Below are 20,807 nucleotides of genomic sequence, written 5' to 3'. Positions count from 1 at the left end.
TAAAATATGTAGAGAGAGATGTGAGGTAAAATGCCAACTCTTCTTTCCAGGTTCTTACGTGAGCAGTCAGCCCGTTCTCACTGCTGCCAGGCAGGTCCAAGCCATTTCAGGCAGGTCCTGGGTCTAATCAACCAAGTGGTAGGGCATAGCCATGGCATTTGTACACATGGTGATCATTAACTGTACCTGGTGACTGGTTAAATGAACGTGTTTGGGTTAGAGAAGAACAGCAGTAAAATAATGTATGTTTTTAGCAATTGCACTATGAATAGGAGAGCCCCAGGAGTTGCAGCGCAATGAACTGTAGCCTCATTTCTGACGAGGAGGCTAGGCCTGCTTCATAGTTTAAATATGCAAGAGCATATCGACAAGAGCTCCTGTTCCTTGCTCTTGGAAGACCAGTGGTGAAGAAAAACAATTTGCCCTTTAGTTCCTTCAGCTTAAACTGTAACTCTGGAGGGACGGTGCTGTTGGGTGCCCCGGCTCCATTCCTGCTTGCTTCCCCCACGCTCACCCCAGGATAAGCACTGAAACGCTTTGTGGCAAAGACTGGGTCAGCATGTTAGTTAAACATGGATGGCCAGGAATGCTGCTGAGACAACCAAAGATCTCCTCAGGTCACAGCGTGGTGTCCTTTGCCTTATAAACTTTGAGGGAAGGGTCCTGCAGGCTCCTCAAGAGAGAGTCAGGGTAAAGCCCCCTCTCCCACTGATCCCAGTTTAACCTGTCCTGATCCCACCCCTTTTCCAAAGCCTGATGAGTAGTGGGGCAAGGAGCTGCATCTATCTTGTCTTCAAGTGCCGGTGATCCTCCATCCAGGTCTCTGCTGGCCATGGAAGAATTTGTTTCTGGCTCATGAACCATGTTGTGTGTGTGAAGCAAGCTGTGCCAGCTGTTCCTGCATCTTCCCAGTTGCTGCATTTTCTAGGCATTGTTTCTATAATTCTAAAAGAAAAAAAAAAGTCACCTCTGGCTGAGTAAAGAGCCCCTGTTCCTGGTTAAGAACGTATGAGGAGTGGAAAATTCAAAGAGTCCCTCACTCTTGGGCTGTTGCACTGGTTCCCATCCAATTGGTCTCTATCTGGAGACCCATCTTTCATCTCTTCTCTCTTCTGGATATCCTCTCACCTCTCCATCCTCCCTGCTCCCATGAGGTCATGACTTGAGACAAGCCATGCTAAAAACACACAGCTGATGCACAGCAAGCAGGCTTCGGTGCCCACAGACACAATGAGTCACCCCTGGTCTCCTGGGGACGTATTTCATGTCCAGCTGGGCCAGCTGGTGATCAGCTCACGAGGCAGAGCTTGTTGCAGTGCCTGAGAGGCAGGCAGTGTGTGGCACCCCCAAACCATAAATCGTGGCTATTCCCACAGCCTCCTCTCCTAATGTGGATCTCCCTCTCAAAAACCACAACGGGAAGAAAGGGCTCTAAAAAGAGAAGGTGCCTTGTGCTGGGTCCACTTGAAATGGATGTGCTGCGTGCACACGGGATGATTTTGTTGGCTCTACCCCAAATGGACAGTTTTACTGTGACTTTTGACAACCTTTCAGTGAGGTCTCAAAGTCCAAGGGAGTGGCTGTATGAAAAGCCATGGGAAGCTGAGCTCCAAAGACAGAGACCGCTTCTCAAGCTCATGTTGCTGCTCCTTGGTACATAGCTGCTCTGAATGAGCAAACTCCATAGAAAAGATGAAATTCGAAGATCTCTTGCTGGAAATTGGTGGCTTTGGCAGATTCCAGATTTTGATTTTGTTTGTACTATGCCTCGCAAGAATCAACCTTCCCATGCATTTTCTGCTGCACAGCTTTCTTGCTGCTACCCCCTCTCATCACTGTGCAATTCCACACCAAGAGGCCTTTGTGAACCTCACCATGGAGGAAATTCTGCTCATCAGCATCCCCCGGGAGCCTGATGGCACCTTCAGGTCCTGTGAGATGTTCTCACAGCCTCAGTTTCACCTCCTGCTCAATTCTTCTCTGCAACCAGAAAACGACTCCATCATCCAGAACTGCCAGCATGGATGGGTGTATGACCACTCACAGTTCACCTCCACCATCTCCACCCAGGTAACCCCTGGTCTGTGATCTAGATGAAAACGAAATCAGCTTTGAGAACCAGATGGAGAGATGTTAGGTGCACAGAGTCAAAGGGGAATCTTTGCATTTTAACCAGTAGAAGTTACTTGTTTAGTGAAGATGACCTGGGACAGGGAAGCTCTCTGAAGTGCAGTTAGTCATCAACATTTCTCATAACGAGCATCTTGATTTCTCTGGGTGATTGAGAGAGTGGTGCTGTGGGGAGGAGAGACACATCAGATTTTCTCTGCTTGGGCCATGTGGAATTTGCACAAGACTACAACTATAAGGATTTCATCTTAGCCCATGACTTACTTTCTTGATTCTCCTAAAACTTCATTACTTCTCTTCCTCTGTCTGCCTCTCCTCCCTGATCTCCTGCTTCCCCCTCTTCTCCCAGAGATCATACCGCCTCTCTTACTGTCCCCTCTTGTTTTATCTCTGCCCCCTTGGCATAGCTTTGGTGTTTCACATTTGTTGAGCATGTAGCTGAGAAGATGAGCAGGACAGAGGGAGAAATGAGGCAGAGGAGTAGCATGCTCACCATGCCACGCAGCCACTGACTGAAAAGTGCTTGAGCTCGTGGGGCACCCTGGGGATGAGGCAGCCAGCAGGCATGGGGCTGGTAGGGATGGATGGGCCAGGTGCACATAACATAGGATATGGGGAACAAAATTCAAGGCTCTCCCAGATCAGAGCCCAAAAGAAGTAGGGTTTGTGGCGAGGCAAGGACTTCAGGAGCAAGATGGTGATCAGCTCACAGCAGGTACTCAGCAGACCAGGGATAAGCCCCCTGGAGACACTGAGGACATCACCCAGTCCAGTACCAGCTCCATCCTCATGCCAGCAGAGGGGGTTCAGCAGCCACAGAGTGGAGATCCCATGGCAAAAGGTTGGATGAACCTGGCCTCGATGGGAAGGCAGGGAATCCTGGTAGCAGGTGCCCATCGTCCCCATCAGTGCCACCTGGGGAAACATCAGAGTGAGGGCTTTGCTGCATCACCCCTTCTGAAAAGCTGTTGACTCACAGTGTCCTTATCCCCCTGGAAAACATTTCACAGGTTTAGGAGTCCATCAGTCCAACTGCCAGCAGTGTGTCTCGCCATCAGCCAAGAAATGTGCTCTCAAAGGGCCTCCTGCTGAGGTGCAGCACTCTGGCCAGGCATAACCTTGAGCCTGCCCAAGGTCCCTGCCCATCAAACATTAACCACCAGCCTTTTCAAATGCTCTGCTAGGGCTGACAGTGATACCTCTGGGTGTTAATACTTTACTTGCGGGCTGTGGTTTTCTTTCCTTGAAAAGCAACCCAAAGCATGGTAGGTCTGAGGGACGGGGACATTTGGTCAGACGGAAGGCCGATGGATCCTAACCTAGAGCCAATGCCTCCTCCCTACCACCCACCACCTCCAGTTTTAGCAGGCACTGAGGTGAGATGGGCACCAGGTCTGTATCTGATTTCTACACTGTTTCAGGGAGAAAGGTATAAAGCACCCTTGAAGGAAAAGGCAGGAGAGGTGCTCTGCAGCAGAGGTGCTGGGCTCGGAGCCTCGTGACACCACATTCAAGGTGCAGTGGCCTCGGGCCATGTTCAAAGGGCCACGGCCTCCTCTGGAGTCTTGTGCTTGCAGCCAGAAAGGTTGCTCAAGGTCTGGCCAGCCCCGTCAGAGACACTGCAAGGCTGGGTTGATGATTAAGTTTAGTTTTATCAAGTTACACTCATATGGAAAATTAACTCTGCAGCTTGGCCACAACATTCTGTAATGATTAGCGACATTTGCACCTCCAAGAAAGTAAAATGATGCTCATTAACCGAGTTAAAAAGAATGCCTAGACCACTTTCTTCATAAGAAATCAGTAAGTTAGCCTCAGGAGCCAGTGTTGAGTCCAACTCCTCCTCTGCCTTCTTTCTACCCTACACAGACAACTTTGAGGAAATTGGCCAGGGCAACAGTAACTGGATATCAGCACACATGGAATCACAGATTGATCTAGGTTGGAAAAGACCTTCAAGATCATCAAGTCCAAACATCAGCACAACCTACGGAGTCCCATCACTAGACCATGTTTGTTAGTGCCACATCCACACATCTCTTAAAATACCTTCAGGATAGGGACTCCCCCACTGCCCTGGGCAGCCTGTTGTAATACCTGAACATCTTCTCCATGAATAATGTAATACCTGAACATCAGCTCCATGCACAGTTCTATATCTCAAACAGATTTGGCTAATATGAATTGGAACAGGAGATAGCTATCACTGGAGGGAAAGGGTGAGAATGGAGACAGAAGCTGAACTGGGCTCTAAGTGTCATTTTGGACTTGTGTTTCAGTGGGACCTCGTCTGTGAGCAGCGTGGACTGAACCAGGCAACTGCCACCTTCTTCTTCATTGGCGTCACAATCGGGGCCGTGGTGTTTGGATACCTTTCAGACAGGTTTGACCCCTTTCAGGCTGTTCCTTCAGGGCTTTGGTTTCAATGACAAGGCCTTCACAAACCTGTGAGGTTCAAAAGTAATCAGAGCGGCAGAGAAAGGAGAAAACAGAATCACAAAGGGAGAATTCAGCCTTTCACAGGAAGACTGGAGTAAAGCCATAACCGATGAGCAATGCAGGGGCTAAATGCTGAGTGATGGCCACCGACTGATTCGTGGGGCAGCCAGTTAGGAGCCCACCAGAGAAGCAGCTCTCTGGCCACGGTTAGGAGTAAGGTGCACTGCAACAATAACATTGACCCTCAACACTGGGGTCAGCATCACTGTAGGAAGAGTAGAAACTAAAAATATGCACTGTCTATGGGACCTCTTTCAAGATAACTGCTTAAAAAGGAGAAAGCTGGTTCAAACAAACAAACAAACAAGAAGTTAAATCCTTGCAAATTACCTGGAAATTGGCTAAGGACACACAAGTGAGGGGTCAAAGCAAATGCATGCCATGTCTGAAACAGATTTTCAAGAAAAAAAAAAAAGACTCGGCTATTACAAAAGAAGCAGGTAAAAGAGGTTGCTATAAGCAGGGAGGCTTTCCTTGAGGAAGAGCTAGGGCAATGCCTTGATGAGGAAAATAGGAACAAATCTGCTCTCTCTTGCTAAATGTTAGTATGTGATAATGTAAACTTGAAAAAAAGTCTGAGTAACAACTGAGAAAGGTCATAAATTAAGAAATTAAGTATTTTTGCAAATAGCAGAAGCAGGAAACCTACTGGGGAATACGCAGAGCAAGCAAGCAAGCAGGATGTGCCATTCAGTCTACACTATTCAATATTTAATGTCTGAGTTTCCTGTGCAGGAAACTATTTGTTTCCTTCCCAGCTCTGGGAGCTTCCCCGTCCTCTGGGAGTAAACAAGCATTAGGGTGAAGCAGGCTACAAGATCACTGCATAGCAGAGGGAAAACGGCTTCCCAGTACGAAGCTCCCAGTTACTTCTGTATCTTTGATATCTTTGCTTGTATCTGTATATTTCTGTGAGGACTCAAGACACCCAGCTGGTTTTCAGTGTGTCTCAACTTTGTGTCTACAAAGGCTTGATAGCACTTTTGGAGGTGAAAAAAAACAGAATCGGGAAAAGGAGTTAGGCAAATTAAGGCAGAGAAGAGCTTTATGTTAGAGCAAAAAGAAAAATAAACTGTTTTGTTTGTTTGTTTGTGTTTTGAAAGTGGATTGTAGGGGGGAAGGGCCAGTCGATGATTAAGTGATAAAGGGAGCAACAACAGGGCTGTGGTGTGAGACATAACCGAGTTCGTGCTCACAGAGAGGGAACACAGCAACAGGTGTTGGAGCTGGAGCCTTCTCAAGAGAAGACCTGCCTTGAAATGAGCTGGTAGAAGAAGGCATGGAGAAAATTCACAAAATGAACGATAGCAAACTGCCAGGACCAGGGAGTGGTCATCCCACAGTCCTACAGGACCCTTAGCATGGAAAAACTGAAATATTGTTGGCATTGTGTGACCTCCACAGCAGGGGACTAGGAAGGTATGATGTATCGAGTCAGTTTTTAAACCAGTCCCCAAGAAAGATGTTGGAAACCAGCAGCCAGGCAGCCTGGCATCTAGTTATATCGGGCAAATTGGCTCAGAAACTGTTCTGAACAACTGAGCCAGTGGCCACATGACTTTTTTCTCTTTTGCACAAGATTCATACTTGACAAGCAGGCTGTATTTCTTTGAAGATGCTAACAGGTATGTGAACAAAGAAGATATCATCTACTTGGATTTCAAGAAGTTTCCTTACAAAAGGCTTCTAAAGAAACTGAGCTGCCCTGCAGTAAGAAAGAAGGTCCCTGCTTGGCTAAATAATTGATCAAAAGCTGGGAAAGAGAAGAGAGGTGTAAGCGTTCAGTTGTCACAATGTAGGAACACCTCTGGGGACCTGATAATTGGATATGTGTGCTTTTCAGCATTTTTCTAAATGATCTGGAAAAGGAGAAAGCAGGGAGGTGAGGCTGAGAGACCAAGCTGGGCAAGACAAGCTCTGAGCACGGAGAACTGCAGAAGGATCTTACAAAGCCCTGTGAGTGGATGGGAGCATTAGAAGACAATTTCAGGGTAGATTAATATTTAAAAAAATAAATAAATCATAATTTCACATGTAAAATAGAGGCCTCTGAGCTGACCACAGCTGCAAGACTTTGGGGATATGATAGAAAGCTTCAGGCAAACATCTTCTCAGCGATGTGTAGCGGCTGGAGAAGCAAATTTAAAAGTAAGAATTATCAGGAAAGGAATAGAAAGTTAAAGAGAACATCACCATGCAGAAACATGCGTATGTATGGTGGTCCCGCATCCTGAATACCGCGTGTGGTTTTGATTTCCTCCTCCCCATCTCTAGAGGTCATAGTAGAAGTTGAGAAAATTTGAAGAAGGCAACAAAAAGGCTAAGTTTTGGCTTGACTTCCAATTAGTCAGACAGGGTAAAGTGGCAGGTAAAGAGGGTTTGATGTGTGCTTGTGAGCAGCCCTGAGCAGAGCTGACTGCACAGCCCTGCTGAGCTACCTGGGCACAGGCCCTGCAGGAGAGCAGGTCACATCAGGGGATGGTGCTGGGAGCCGGGCACACAGTAAATTTGCAGGAAATTTGGCAGATCCTTTTTCCTGTATCAAGTGGGAAGGGTCCTTACCTTGCTCAGCTGTTCTTCTGCTTGGCTCTTCGCGCATTCTTGAAGTGGGATTGAGCCAAAACTCCTAAGCAAGCCCTGCGTTTAAGCATGTTTGTGCCCTGATTTGCCTCCCCTGAAGGTGGTTTTCCAGGAGCTGCTGGTGGAAGGACAAGTGCAGTATTGGCTGCAGAATCACCAGGGAAGGGGCCTGGGACTGGCAGAGTGGGGATGGGAAAGAAGAGGAGAAGTTATGAAAGAGCAGGTCATGCCACATCCCATAAACCACAGCAAATCTATCAAGCACTTTGTGTTGGTTCCCCATGGCACTCCAGATACAGCAACCAGTCTCCAGTCACAGACTGTTTTTGGAAATCCCACTATTCTGAATCAGTCAGAACTTTCTGGTCATCCATTTGACTTCTCCCCCATTGAACTTCCACAGGTTATGAGCATTATCTTTACAAAAGTCATGCTGATTCTTGCATTATTTGCTTATCTGCATGTCTAAGAGTTCTTTTATCATTATTTTTATCCATTTCACCAGTATCAATGCCAAATCTGTTAAACCCCAGATGTCATGCCCCACACCTTTGTAAGACACCATAAAAGCCGATGCCCTCTTAGCAACCTTCCTTTTCTCTTAACAGAGAAGAGGTCCCACTTGTGCTAATTGTAATGCAGTTATTTCATCTCTAGTGCTTTGGGGTGAAAATCTGGCATTTTGCTACACTCATGGTTCATTTTGTTCTAAGATCCTACAGACACTTGCATGTGAGAACACCTCTGCTGACAATTTTTACCCTGCACCTTTACTGTGAACATACATATGCGGAAAAAAAAATAATAATAATAAAATTCTGTTATTGCCTGCTCTTTTCCAAACACTCCTTTTATGCCTTGTCCTTGTACCTCACTGGCTGTGTGATGCTTTGGCAGACTTCCAGATTGGGATATTTATGAAAATGGCTTTTTTATTCTTTTTAATGCTTGCGCAGTTTGCTCCTTTTATTATATTTTCCACATTTAATCATTCAGAGGTTGCTCTTTTCCAAATCTTTCTCTCTGAAGACAGTTTTAACCGCATTATTTCTAGCAGCCTTCCTGTAGCCTGCAGTTCAATCCTGCCAGCTTCCCTCTGGTTTCCTTAGCAGGTGGCATGCATTTGCTGAGAGAATCTAGTAATGGATCCATAAATAGCTGCCTTGTGCCCTGCAGGGAATTTTATGTTTTGATATGCTTCTTGCTGCATTTTTGAGGTATACCTTAATTTCAGAAATGTACCTTCTTTCCTAAGCAGTTACACTTTTGGAAACTGGCTCCAGTTTAGGTGTTTCTCTGGATGTTTGCTACTCTGATCCAGCTGCAGTACAATGGCTTTTGCAGACTGGGTCTGTTTACATTTCAAAGCAGATCCAGCAAACTGCTTAGGCCAATGCCAGGAGTCATTTCTTCTACAGTAGATTCATTAACTAGCTGCTGCACGAAGCCAGCTGTGATAACTCTCAAGAATGTTATTGTGGCATCGTGTCCCAGCACATAATTTTCCCCCACCAGGGTAATGGTCTTTGCCACCACCCTTATCAGGTGGCCACTAGGAGAATGTCAGAATCAGGCCAGGGTTTCAGTCCCTATTGACTGAATGTTACCCATTGACATAAATGAATTTAATTTATTTTTTTAATTTCTATTATTTTTTTTTAATTTTTAAAATTTTCACAGTGCTCTCCTCCTCCTCGGGAGCAGGAGCAGCATCTGGTTCAAAGGGGATGATGGAAAGAGGAGGAGTGGGAGCAGCTGTTGGGAGGTGTGGGCTGTGCCAACAACATGAATTTTCAAGCTGGCATCTCTTCTTTTCATGGTGCTGTTGAATGGGGAGCCCGTTATATGTATATACATATATTTTTGATAATCGCTGCTCTTTCCATTTGCAAGACTTGTGCCTGGTGCTCCGGGGGCAGGCTGACTGTCTGTAGGGGATCCCATCACTGCAGCACTGTCTGTATCCAGAGCAGTTTCCCCCACTCTGAGGCATCACGTAGTCTTTGCAGAGCAGGTGATATTTTCACTGACCTCCTCGAGTCTCTCATTTCACCATTTCAAACCCTTCTCCCGGACCAGGTTTCCATCCCGTAAGTAACCCACGACTGTGCTTGCGGCAGGTTCGGTCGGAAATCCATGCTCATGCTGTCGCTTGTGTTCTCTGTCATATTCGGGATGCTGAGCGCCGCCTCCGTGTCCTACAGCATGCTGGCCATCACGCGGACCCTCACCGGGATGGCCCTCAGCGGCCTCTCCCTGATTGTATTGCCTCTGGGTAAGTGTTTGGGGTTTGGAGGTTTGCAGGGACTTGTGCAGCATGCAGGCACGATTTCAGCATGGGCAGCCAAAAGAACAACCCTCTTGGGAAGATCCAAGCAGTACAATTTAGTCCAGTTAATGCTTTAGCAGTCTCGTCAAAATATAACAACCACTTATTAGTGCTTCTGTTCCAGCATTAACACTCATAATCCATGCTGCCCAATTCCTGTTAAGCATCATTAGCTGTGCAGAGAAAGCCATAGACAAATTATCGTCCCTTCTCCTCTGATACAGGGTTCTCAGCCTTCAAACACAATTAGGAAAATTCATCAGTGTGCCGTGTCCTCAGCAGGAGCAGGATGGTGTGCTATTTGCAGGGTGTTTCTTCCTCCCCAGTCTTGATTTTGCAGCATTTGTTTTCATTATGTTCCCACCCGTATTTTTAGAAAGGACAGGAGAAAGAACCAAAAAATAAAGTAAAATAAAATAAAATAAAATAAAATAAAATAAAATAAAATAAAATAAAATAAAATAAAATAAAATAAAATAAAATAAAATAAAATAATAAATAAATAAAATAAAATAAAATAAAATAAAATAAAATAAAATAAAATAAAATAAAATAAAATAAAATAAAATAAAATAAAATAATAAATAAAATATATATTTAATCAGTCAAAGCTAGGCAAAACTGAAGCTGGAGATTTTAATTACTTTGATAATTAAAACAAGCTCCAAACTCCAAGCTACCCAGCAGAGCATAGGATAACTTTATAGATACAGTTAGGACATACTAGGCAAGACTCACTGTACTGTACAGCAAGTTAAAGGTGCAGCAAAAATGTCCAGAATTTTTGCAGATACAGCCAAAATCAAGTTAAAAAAGGCTTCAGGAGTGGATAAGGCCACACAAGACATTACATGTCCCAAGGCCTGCTATGGCTCATTCCTGTTATAAGGTCTGATGCTTACACACACACACACACAAAATAAAATAAAATGAAATGAAATGAAATGAAATAAAATAAAATAAAATAAAATAATAAAATAAAATAAAATAAAATAAAATAAAATAAAATAAAATAAAATAAAATAAAATAAAATAAAATAAAATAAAATAAAATAAAATAAAATAAAATAAAATAAAATAAAATAAAATAAAATAAAGCAGAGCTTGGGAAGGACATTTATGATTGTTAGATGCTGTAGCAAGGTGTCAGGATCTTTAGAGGAAAACTGACTTTTAGTTCACACACAGAAACAAGGAGACCACCGTTTGTTCTGGTTTTACATGTGCATTAGTATTTGCTCTCCATGAAGGCAAATTCAGCTTAATATATATTTTTTAATCTGGAATAACATGTGGGCAGAGAAATAGGAAACTGGGTAGACAAAATACAACTAGATAGTAAGAAAAAAAATAATATGAGTTTGATGAAGAATACCACTGAATGCTACTGAACAGGATAAAAATGTATCATCTAAGGGGTTTTAGCACCATTTTTTTCATTTTTTTTTATTACTGTATGTTCAGTATTTCCTTTAAGGCTTTACTTTAATTGCCTACAGCTCTGTGGGAGGTTAAGCATTATGGATGAATGTTTAAAATGTGCAAAATGTCGGCCAAGCAGCAGAATTCTTCCGGAGGAAAAGACCGGGGACGTTGTCTCACTTTGCACTTCTTACCAAGTCCCGCAGACCCTTCCCAGGAGAAGCCCTGTGTGTCCCCGCTGAACGCTGCCTCCCTCTTGCAGGGATGGAGTGGGTGGACATAGAGCACCGCACCTTCTCTGGGGTCCTGACCAGCATCTTCTGGAGCATCGGGAACATGCTGCTGGCCTTGACAGCCTACCTGGTGAGGGAATGGCACTGGCTCTTAGTCGCCGTGACAGGACCTTGTCTTCTGAGCATTATCTACCTGTGGTGAGTGCTGCGCCCTGCAGCCTGCGGGCTGTGGTTTACTTCCCCTGCCCTGTGAGCATGGCAAATATCGCAGTGCTGGCCCTGGAATAGCAGGCCTTGAAAACTGAAGTGGCTTGGGTTTCATCTCACCTCTGCCAAGGTCAGGAGCCAAGGGTGCACCATGGCTTTGGGAACATCTTTTTTTTTTTTTTTTCCTTTCATGTAGCAAGACTGACTCAAATATACAGCTGATTCACTGATACTGTAGTGTGAAGTATGTTAGATTAGTTTATTCAAAGACACAAAACAGTTCTTGGCATGAGCAATGCCATTTCCTAGGTGGACAGATGTCCCTTGTTGAAATCAGCAGAGATATTCCCACAACTGCGTAGATCTACCAACAAATAATACTAATGAAAAAGGGGATAGAGACTGATGCTGTTGTTAAACAATGGCTCAAAAATAGATGTAGCCTTTCACCAGTGATTAATGCTTTCTGGCAGAGTGTATCATCTGGTATTTTGCTGATCAAGTACAACACAAAAATATGTGTTCCGCTGGCTTTTTAGTTTGAGGTTTTTTGCTCTTTTTCGAGGACAACTAGCTGTAAAAAAAATGAATCCTGAGAAATGTTGAAATTCATATAAATACATTTTGACCCACCCTTTGAAGGATAACTTTCCTTTTTTTCTCTCTCTTCTGTTAATGCCTTTTATGGAGATGAGTTCTCCAACAAAATATACTGTAGTCTGATCAAAATTCAAGCACCCAAGAAGTCAGTGATTGTTGGATAATTAAAAGTCCATGGAGTATGGAATCAAAATCAAATTTAGCCCATTCCATGGATATTGTTGACATGGCACCACAACTCAGTTGAGACAGTAGACAACCAAATGACATAATATCCTCTGGAGATGGTGACAAGGAGGGCAAAATGCTATTTTTCATTCTTTATATTTGCCAAAGTATTAAAAGGTTATGGGAAGGAATTGAAAACTTTCCAGAAGTCCAGTTCTGTAAATGTTTTTTTCTCCACGCATCCTTTTCATCTACTGATTGACTATATTGAATAGTTCATTAGTTTTACTGTAGCCTGACTTGGGGCACATAAATCACCAAGAGCTTATAGGGAACCGGTCACAGATCACTCCTCTGGAAGACCCCATTGAGAGATTCTGACAAATATGTGATCTCAGTAAACATCTTACCTACATATTTCTTTAAGCTTCTAAATTCTGTGTTTAGAGACACCCACCTGGTTTGGCCAGAAGCTGCCAAAAAGCAAGCAGAGAAGCAGTGGCAGATTAGGGAATGAGCATTGCTTTAATGCTCACCGTCCATCCTGATGGTGAAGCAGCAGAAGTTGGGTCTCTCTTCTGCGAGGAATACGTGGCCCATATTGCCAAAATTTCTGCGGCAGAGTGCCAGGAAAGGATAAGCTCTTCCATTATTTCTGTAAGAGCAGAATAGCATGCATGTGTAAAGACGGTGTCCTTCTCACAGAGAAGATCCCCTGTCTTTGGCCAGGGCCATGTATGTGGGGTGGAAAACACGGAGTGCCAACAGGAATGATATCTTCTCTCCTCGCTCCAGGTGGGTCCCAGAGTCTGCCCGGTGGCTCATAGCCAACGGCAAGGTGAAACAAGCTCACAAGCACCTGCTTAGATGTGCAAGAATGAATGGGATGAAAGACTTCGCTCTCTCACCAGAGGTGAGAAACTGAAGATCCTGACACATATCCTTCCTCTTCTATTTCCTCTTTCTCTGTTTTAATTCTATTTTATACCTGAAGCAATGCTCACAGCCTGCAATGTGATCCACAGGGTGCCATAGTCCATTTTACTCTAGAAAGCACTTATACCCACTGCTAAAGAGAAGACATCAGCTCAGCTCACATAAAGACATATTTACAGCATGCAGTTAGTGTATTTATTGCACTCAAGGTACTCTATGCAGTGATATCCAAAAATATAAAGGCTAGCCCACCTTGGGCTGGAGAAATAATCTTGTATTTACTCTACATGAGCAACTGGAAGATTGTTGGCTGTGCTGAACTCAGCGCTCATGAAAATCCTTCACAGCCAGGCTTGGATGGATGGCTGCACATCTGTCACCTCTGAATGATTAGTTCCACATGATTTTAGTCTTGACCTCCTCAAGAGTGACAAAGCTCAGCTGTGAAATCCAGTGGGTACAGAAGTTTGTGGCTCATTAAGCGCTGATATTTTCTTTAATGTCCTCTGCTTTTTCTCTTACCAAAGGAGGAAGATGGGAAACACCTGGCACAAGCACACGAGCCTTGTGTTTTTCCATCACGGTCCAGATATGCACACAGTGCTCCAGCATCCCCATCAGCCTCTTATCCTGGCCACTATGCCATTTTTAAATAGCAGTTTCTTAATATTTTTTTAAGAGGTGATTAGCCTCTTTGATTTACAATAGACATACGTTGTTTAATCGTGTGAGGAACGATGAGTTTAGGTTGTGGCAGACAGGAGCTGAGTGTGACTCTTCCTTGCCTTTAATCAAGCCAGTGGCTCTGACTAAATGTGCAAAAATAACAAATTATAACCTCATTCATTCAGCTTTGGCTTATGACTCTGTATTTCAGAGTGCAGCATCACCAGGAAGGACAAGGGATTGTACCCTCCAACTACTCTTAGGGTTAGGAAACGTAGCTGCGGCTTCCCCACTATCACAGCCTTGCACCAGGTCACACTGGACCATGACCACTGGACCTTAATCAATAAAGGTTTGCAGCTGTGACACCTTGCTGGATTTAGGAGGTTTATAGAGACATGCCTGTTTTCTCATCTGTATCCAAACATGCAAGCAACAGAGGACTGCCTGATTTAAGATTGCTTGATTGATTTGACCATGCTTCAGTGTGTTTTGATGGCTTATCAAGATAACAACTGATTTTCCTTATTCAGAAGACTTTGAGAGACATATAAATCTCCTGATAACTGCACATTACATTACTGATGTGCTCTCAGATTTAATAGCACTGCCTTATAGAACTCATTAAGCAATTTCCCAGTGTGATTTTTTTTTACAGTGTGAAAAGTTTTGTCACTCTTCCAAAAACTGCAAAGAATGAAAGTCTCATAGTATGCAACTAAACATAAAATCTTAGCTCTTGAACATGCTGTTACTTACAGCTATCCTCCTCCTTTTCCTAACATTATTTCATTCTGCACAATTCTTTTAAACCAGGGAGCTCTTTGAGCTGGGATTTCTCTTTTATTAGATATTTCCAAGCCCCCAGCCCCCCTAACTGTTTGGGACTGTGTTAACTGTAGGTGATGCTGAAAGCCTGCAGACTCCCTCACCCTCTTCCTCCCCAGCTATCACCGAACCATGTGCTTTTAAAATTTCTTGGGGATTCTTGCTGTTCTGGCTCTCCCAGTTGTCCTTCCACATGCTAAGAAATCTGGCCAACAATATGTAGTAGAAGATGTCTTCCATATTAATGTCTTACATTACCCAGTTAAATAGCAAATCATGCAACTTGAAGGGAGGACTGACTGCCATCAGGGTTACTTGAATCTCACATTGAAATTCTCAGCATTGCAGAAGTGGTCTGCTATCAGTGCTATAATTCATCCCTGGCATCTGGATGAAAAGATTTATTATTTGCCTCTGAAAAAAGGCAAAAGTAGAGAAAAAAAAAAAAAAAAAAGTAGAAAAGGGAAAGAAAGAAAGCGGGTATACTGAAATAAAAGAAAAACGTGGGTTCAGCAAACCATTAGACAATGTGTGAAAGGATCATCCAAGGTTGCTAAGCAGAATGACAGCTCATCTGGTTCAGAGTCCCTGAACTGCTGGAGGCAGTGGCATTTTGGGGGGGATATCTCTATGTGCTTGCCCTGCTCTCTGTAGGCTCCACTGCAGGATGCTGTTGGAGACAAGGCACTGGAAATGACCCTCAGGCCCAAGACATTGCAGCACCTCTTCATACATCCAGCCAAGTTGCAGGTTCCCAGCATAAATCTGTGGCTGTGGTTAACTCTTTATGCAAAAGCTTTGTTGTAGGCTTTGCTTTCTCTGAAGAGAATATTGATCTGAGTATACACCACTAGTTAACCAAACTCTCTCCTCAAGGTTTCCTTAAAATTTTCCAATTTTAAAAGCCCTTCCCCACATTGGCTGATGATTCTTGAGCATGGTGAAGCAAAGCCACATTGACATCTCTCCCAAGGTTAGGTGTCCACACCATAGCTGTCTGCAGTCTCCTTTAGAGCCTTGCAATCTAACGAACAGTGTTGATGGAGTTTAGCATGCGATTCTTCTGACCAAATGCAGTTACTTGATGAAGATGGATATATAAATAATCGTACTTACATAAATGTGAGAAAAAAGCATACAGTTCACTGTTAGCTCCTGCCTGAGACCTGACTCCGTGGAAGGCAACTACTTGGGGAATGGGGTGCAACTGGCCAATGCTGACTTTGCTAACCCCACAATCTGCTGCAAGCCTTGTTGCCATGTGGGGTATGCGGGTAAGAAGGGGTGAGTAGGTGCAAAAGGCACCTGAATTGGTAGACAATCTATTAAATATTCTATGAAGACATGCCTCTGATAATATATGTCCAGAGAATTGTTCTGCAATACGAATGTATGGAAAACTCACTGTGGTGATGGAGCTGGAAAAGATGAGGCCCCAGTCTCTCGAGAGTTTCATGTCTGGATCCTGAATGTACAGCATCTGAACTGTTTTCTTCTTTCTTTCTACCTCTCCCAGGCCCTCAGAACGATCACAACAGACAAAAAGCCAGGAGAGAGTTACTCCTACATCAGCTTGTTCAGGACACCAGTCCTGCGGAAGATCTCTCTGTGTTCTGGGGCAGTGTGGTAAGCAGCGTCACTTTGCATAGGGGATTTATCCTGCACCTGCCCAGATGGTTCTCCCTAACTCCCATCTCCACACACTCCTCGCAGGTTTGGCGTTGCCTTCTCTTACTACGGCATGAGCATGAAGCTAACTGGCTTTGGGCTCAACATGTATCTCTCCCAGTTTGTCTTTGGCATCATTGAGATTCCAGCCAAGGTAATCGTGTACGTGCTGGTGAATCGAATTGGACGACGGCAGAGTCAGGCGTGGTCACTCATCCTGACTGGACTATGCATAGGAGCCAACATCATCATTCCCGAACGTGAGATGCTCTTCTGCTGTACACAGCACTTGCTAAAGGGGAGGTTTCCACTCCATGCAATGCTGGAGAGGGAGAACCATAGATCTTGTCCGCAGGCACCTCTGTATACAGATGCTCTCCGTCTTCAAGGGTGACAGTGGGACAAGGCTGCTCATGTGGGCTAGCCCATATACCTGGTGGCAAAAGGTGGTCTCCAGCCCCTGTGAAGTGGCTACAGAGGGTCCAGTTATGATGAGGTCAAGTGTCTTTATTACAGACAATGTCCAACGGGAAATGTTGGGACCTATCCTTTCATCAGTTCAGCTTCCACTCAGGATAACAGCCACCAAACTTTCAGACTTTGATTCAGACCTTGGATGCACTACCTCTAGGGCTAGGAAGCTTCCTTTTCATTTATTTAATTTTGTAAGAGCATTGAACATTCGTTCCTTTTGCACGAGAAGCCTTTTCTTAGCTGTTGCTCTTCAACCATTGTCATAAATGTCTTTTCTTTCCTCCCAGCCTTCACTTCCTTACGCTCTGTAGTAGCCATTACGGGCAAAGGTCTCTCAGAAGCTGCATTCACCACTGTCTTCTTGTACACCTCTGAGCTCTACCCCACCGTCCTGAGGTAAGAGATGCCACCGCCTGGGCGCACATCCAGACCCTCAGTGGGAATGTCACCCCTTGGTCTTTGGCATCAATACAGCAAAAGATGCTGTTGGCTGGGCTGCAGGACTGGTGCCTTGCCTCTAGAAGCAGCAGGTTCTAGGGATTACACATCACACTCGTGAGAAAGGGGCAGGGCAGGTGGGTTATGTGGATAGGGAAATGTATTGAAAGGTCAGGACTATTCTGTGTGGGCACATTTCTGAACTCAAGGGATTTGTGCTCAATAAAGTCTTAGCTCCTTGCGATAATCTGTCAGTAACTGCTAAAAGACCCAGGAAATAATCATTCAAAGTATCATTTTTTATATTATCACATGAGTTTGACAGCCTCCTGGACATCAGATGATACTAAAGCAGGGATTAACTAGCCTTTCAGGAGGAAAAAGCCAGTTTATATGAAATATCCAGGTACTGGAGACATAAAATTAGGTTCAGTACCAGCATGGTTTGGGATGTAGCTAAGACTGGTGGAGGCAATCTTCTGTTTCTTGTGGAGGTTTTTGTTTTGTGAAAATCTGAGAAAAAAAAAAAATATATATTTCTTCATATTTTTCTTGTGGTGGTCTCCACCACCATGGTCCCCTCCCTTTCCAGGCAGAATGGGATGGGATACACGTCCTTCGTGGCACGCCTCGGCGGGGCTCTGGCTCCACTCGTGTTCCTGCTGGATGAGGTGTGGAGGTCTCTGCCTGAGGTGACGTACTGCGGCGTGGCAGTGTGCTGTGGCTCGGTGGCCTTCCTGCTCCCGGAGACACTCAACGTGCGCCTGCCTGAAGGCATCGAGGACATCGAGAAGACACAGTGAGTCAGCTCCGTCCTGCCCTGCACGTGGAGTCTGATGAGTCCATGGGTGGCAGCAGATCAAGGGACAGCCCAGCAGGGATCGGGACTGTTAGGCTTCTTGGTCTTCTGTCCATCAGCCTAAATGTGCCTTCTTTTCTTCCAGGGTGAAAGAGCCACTACAAACCAGTGCCCCTGAGGGCACACCGTTACAGTCTCTTCTGAAGTGAGGGACTCCGTGGGACAGCCACAGACACTGTGTAGGACTGCAAAACTGAGCCACGCTCTGACCTGCCAGCTAAAGAGCCTTCACCATCCTCCTCGTCTCTCTCTGCAGGGAATTGAGGCTGAGGGTATATAAGGAAGGAGGTGGATCATGAAACCAGCTGGAGGGAGCTAACCCCTCTCTGTAGTGTGGCCAGGAGCAAGAACACTCAGGTCTAATAGGGTCTGGACATGCAAGGACCCTGTGCTTAGCTCTTCCAGTCTCTGGCCTTGATGGACTAGCAGCACCTTTCAGATTACGGCACAGCCTTCCAGAAACTACAGTCCATTGGTTTACAAGCCCCCAAAAATAAAAAAAAATAAAAAATAAAATAAAATAAAATAAAACAGCAATAAAAAACACTGAGTGTGAATTGTACAAAAATAATAATATAAATAATGTCAAAAAAAATATTATCATCTGAAATAAATCTAACTGGATGGTGGATAAACCATAAACTGTAGCTACAAATATTTCTTGAATTTGGAAGTGGTCTGGAGATTTTCCACACTGAGGGTCAAAGCTAGCAAAAAGTACATGCAGTAATTCCACTGAGAATGGGATAATTCCAAGCATTTGTCCCAAATACATAAAGAAGGTTTTTTTTCAGAATATTTACATCTAGTGTATATGTGATATCCATTAAGAAAAAAAAATCATTAGAGGAACTTTTGAATGTAATATTGAGTAATTCAGTAATGGATTTCATTCTGCTTATTGATCTAACACATTGATCTTAAGTTTAGGAAATGCCTTTGCATCTTGCACTTCTGCAAATAACAGAGACAAGGCACCAACTATAAATCTGGAACCCTGACAAAGAGCAGCTTTCTAAATTGGGAAGAGAGAATGGCCTCAGCATCTGAGTCCCAGACACACCATGATTCCCGGGGCTTTGATGTATTTTAAGCTAAGCCACGCACAGGTCTATTAGGATAACACAAACCAACGGCGTATCCGAAAACAGATGAGGAGCCCCATCAAATTCTAGGTCGAAGAGCGCCTCCTAGTAGAAACAAGCAAAAATTTCGTTCACTTTTGCTTTAAGCTAACAAAAGGAAAGCAAACCTCATCCTCAGAGTGAGACATACAATTTTGTGTATTATTTATGCCTCAAAGATTGGGTCAAATAACCATCCAAAATCCCTGGAAAAAAAAGAGCAATTCCCTATGTACTGCCTTGTGTTCACCAGAGGCAGATCATCGCTCTTATATCAGCAAGTTGCAACACCCTGACATCAGTAACAGATCATAATATTCTTTCAGAAGTGCCACATGCAGAACACTTGTTTGGGATGCGTTTCAGAGTATTGCCCTAGCTACAGCAAGTATCTGAGGGAGATACACAACCTGGCAAGTGCCAGTTCAGGAAAACTTTCAATAAAGAAGGTTATTTTTTTCTCCAGAGTGGGAGAAGGATGGGATTTAATGTCCTAATGTATTTCTCACCGCCTTAGCCTTGTCAAAAGGAAGACAAGTGGGATCCCAAATGAGTGGGGTTGATGGTTCCTATTCCCACTGTGTCCACGCAGGAGCATACCCACAGGCCACTCCTCACATATAAGAGGTGTACATACACACACACACACACACAAATTAAAATGGTTTCCTTCTAAATGGCACAGTTGAGATAACATTGCTTTAAAACCCTTTTCATTTTTTTCTTGGGGAGGTAAATTAAGCTCTGATTGTTCCAATTTTATATTCAGGAAAAACCTTTTAGCTTCAAAAAGACTGGATTGAGTATCCCAAAATCTGTGTCGGTAAGAATTAGCATCCCATTTAAACAACCTCCATGTCAGCATCCAGTCAAAGATGATACAAAATAGTCAGACAGTTCTTCATTTGAATCTTGTTATCATCTCTTTGGCCTACAGTTGAGTGTTTTCTATGTTCCTTAGACTTTTAATAAAATTGGTCTTTTATTATAACAACTTGGAAACACTAATTGTTATCACTGTCCATAAGGTGGAAAACATTTCCTTAAGAAAATTTTGCTCAATTTAGTAGAAGAGGTAGGTGAGGAGCCATTTTTAAAATGAGATTTCCCCGTCCTTGAGTCACGTATCATCTCATGTTGTCAAAGAAGAAAAAGCGTGCTGGTCATCACTGATATACCACACATTTCAGTTCTCTTCAGGAAAATACTGTTGATTTGTTGGAAGTGCATCATGATTTATAGCAACCAACACAAGCAGGCAGTGCTGATGGCAGTTCTCATACAGGGTCTGCAAGGAAACCGGGGCATTAACCAAATCAAGAACTCATATCTTTTTATTACTGACAGGTTTGTTAAGAGATCTGAACTCTCCATGTTGTGAATTTGTGACATGAGATGGGTGCGGTTGGCTGCAGCCTTGTTAAAGAGGAAGACGGGAGCAATGGTTACAGGGAAATGGTTACAGGGAAATAGATATTTTCAGTAAACAGAAAAATCTAACTTGCTTGGGAAGGTTAAGTACAGGAAAACTGAGAGATGCCAAGAAGAAACACAGGATTTGAGGATTGTGATGGACCCAGGACGAGTGTCGGTGTAAGAGCTCCCCAGCCTCGCTGTCTCACAGCTTGGGGCCAGCATCACCCCCA

The 20,807-nt window shown here is 44.0% G+C and overlaps 1 protein-coding gene across 1 annotated transcript; it reads left to right on the top strand.

Annotated features, from left to right (window-relative positions):
* The first annotated feature begins 1,561 nt into the window (after positions 1 to 1,561).
* Positions 1,562 to 18,523, top strand: SLC22A7 (solute carrier family 22 member 7). The gene is made up of 10 exons (XM_068675748.1): positions 1,562 to 2,070; positions 4,410 to 4,513; positions 9,330 to 9,484; positions 11,223 to 11,391; positions 12,964 to 13,081; positions 16,115 to 16,224; positions 16,312 to 16,526; positions 17,028 to 17,136; positions 17,771 to 17,977; positions 18,123 to 18,523. The coding sequence occupies exons 1-10, from the start codon at positions 1,693 to 1,695 to the stop codon at positions 18,184 to 18,186; spliced, it is 1,629 nt and encodes a 542-aa protein (XP_068531849.1). The 5' UTR covers positions 1,562 to 1,692; the 3' UTR covers positions 18,187 to 18,523.
* Positions 18,524 to 20,807: the final 2,284 nt, after the last annotated feature.

The sequence above is a fragment of the Anas acuta genome, chromosome 3 (genome assembly GCF_963932015.1).
Source record: "Anas acuta chromosome 3, bAnaAcu1.1, whole genome shotgun sequence".
NCBI classification, from domain to species: Eukaryota; Metazoa; Chordata; class Aves; order Anseriformes; family Anatidae; genus Anas; species Anas acuta.
Note: the sequence above shows the minus strand (reverse complement) of the source record. Positions and strands in the feature narration are given on the sequence as shown.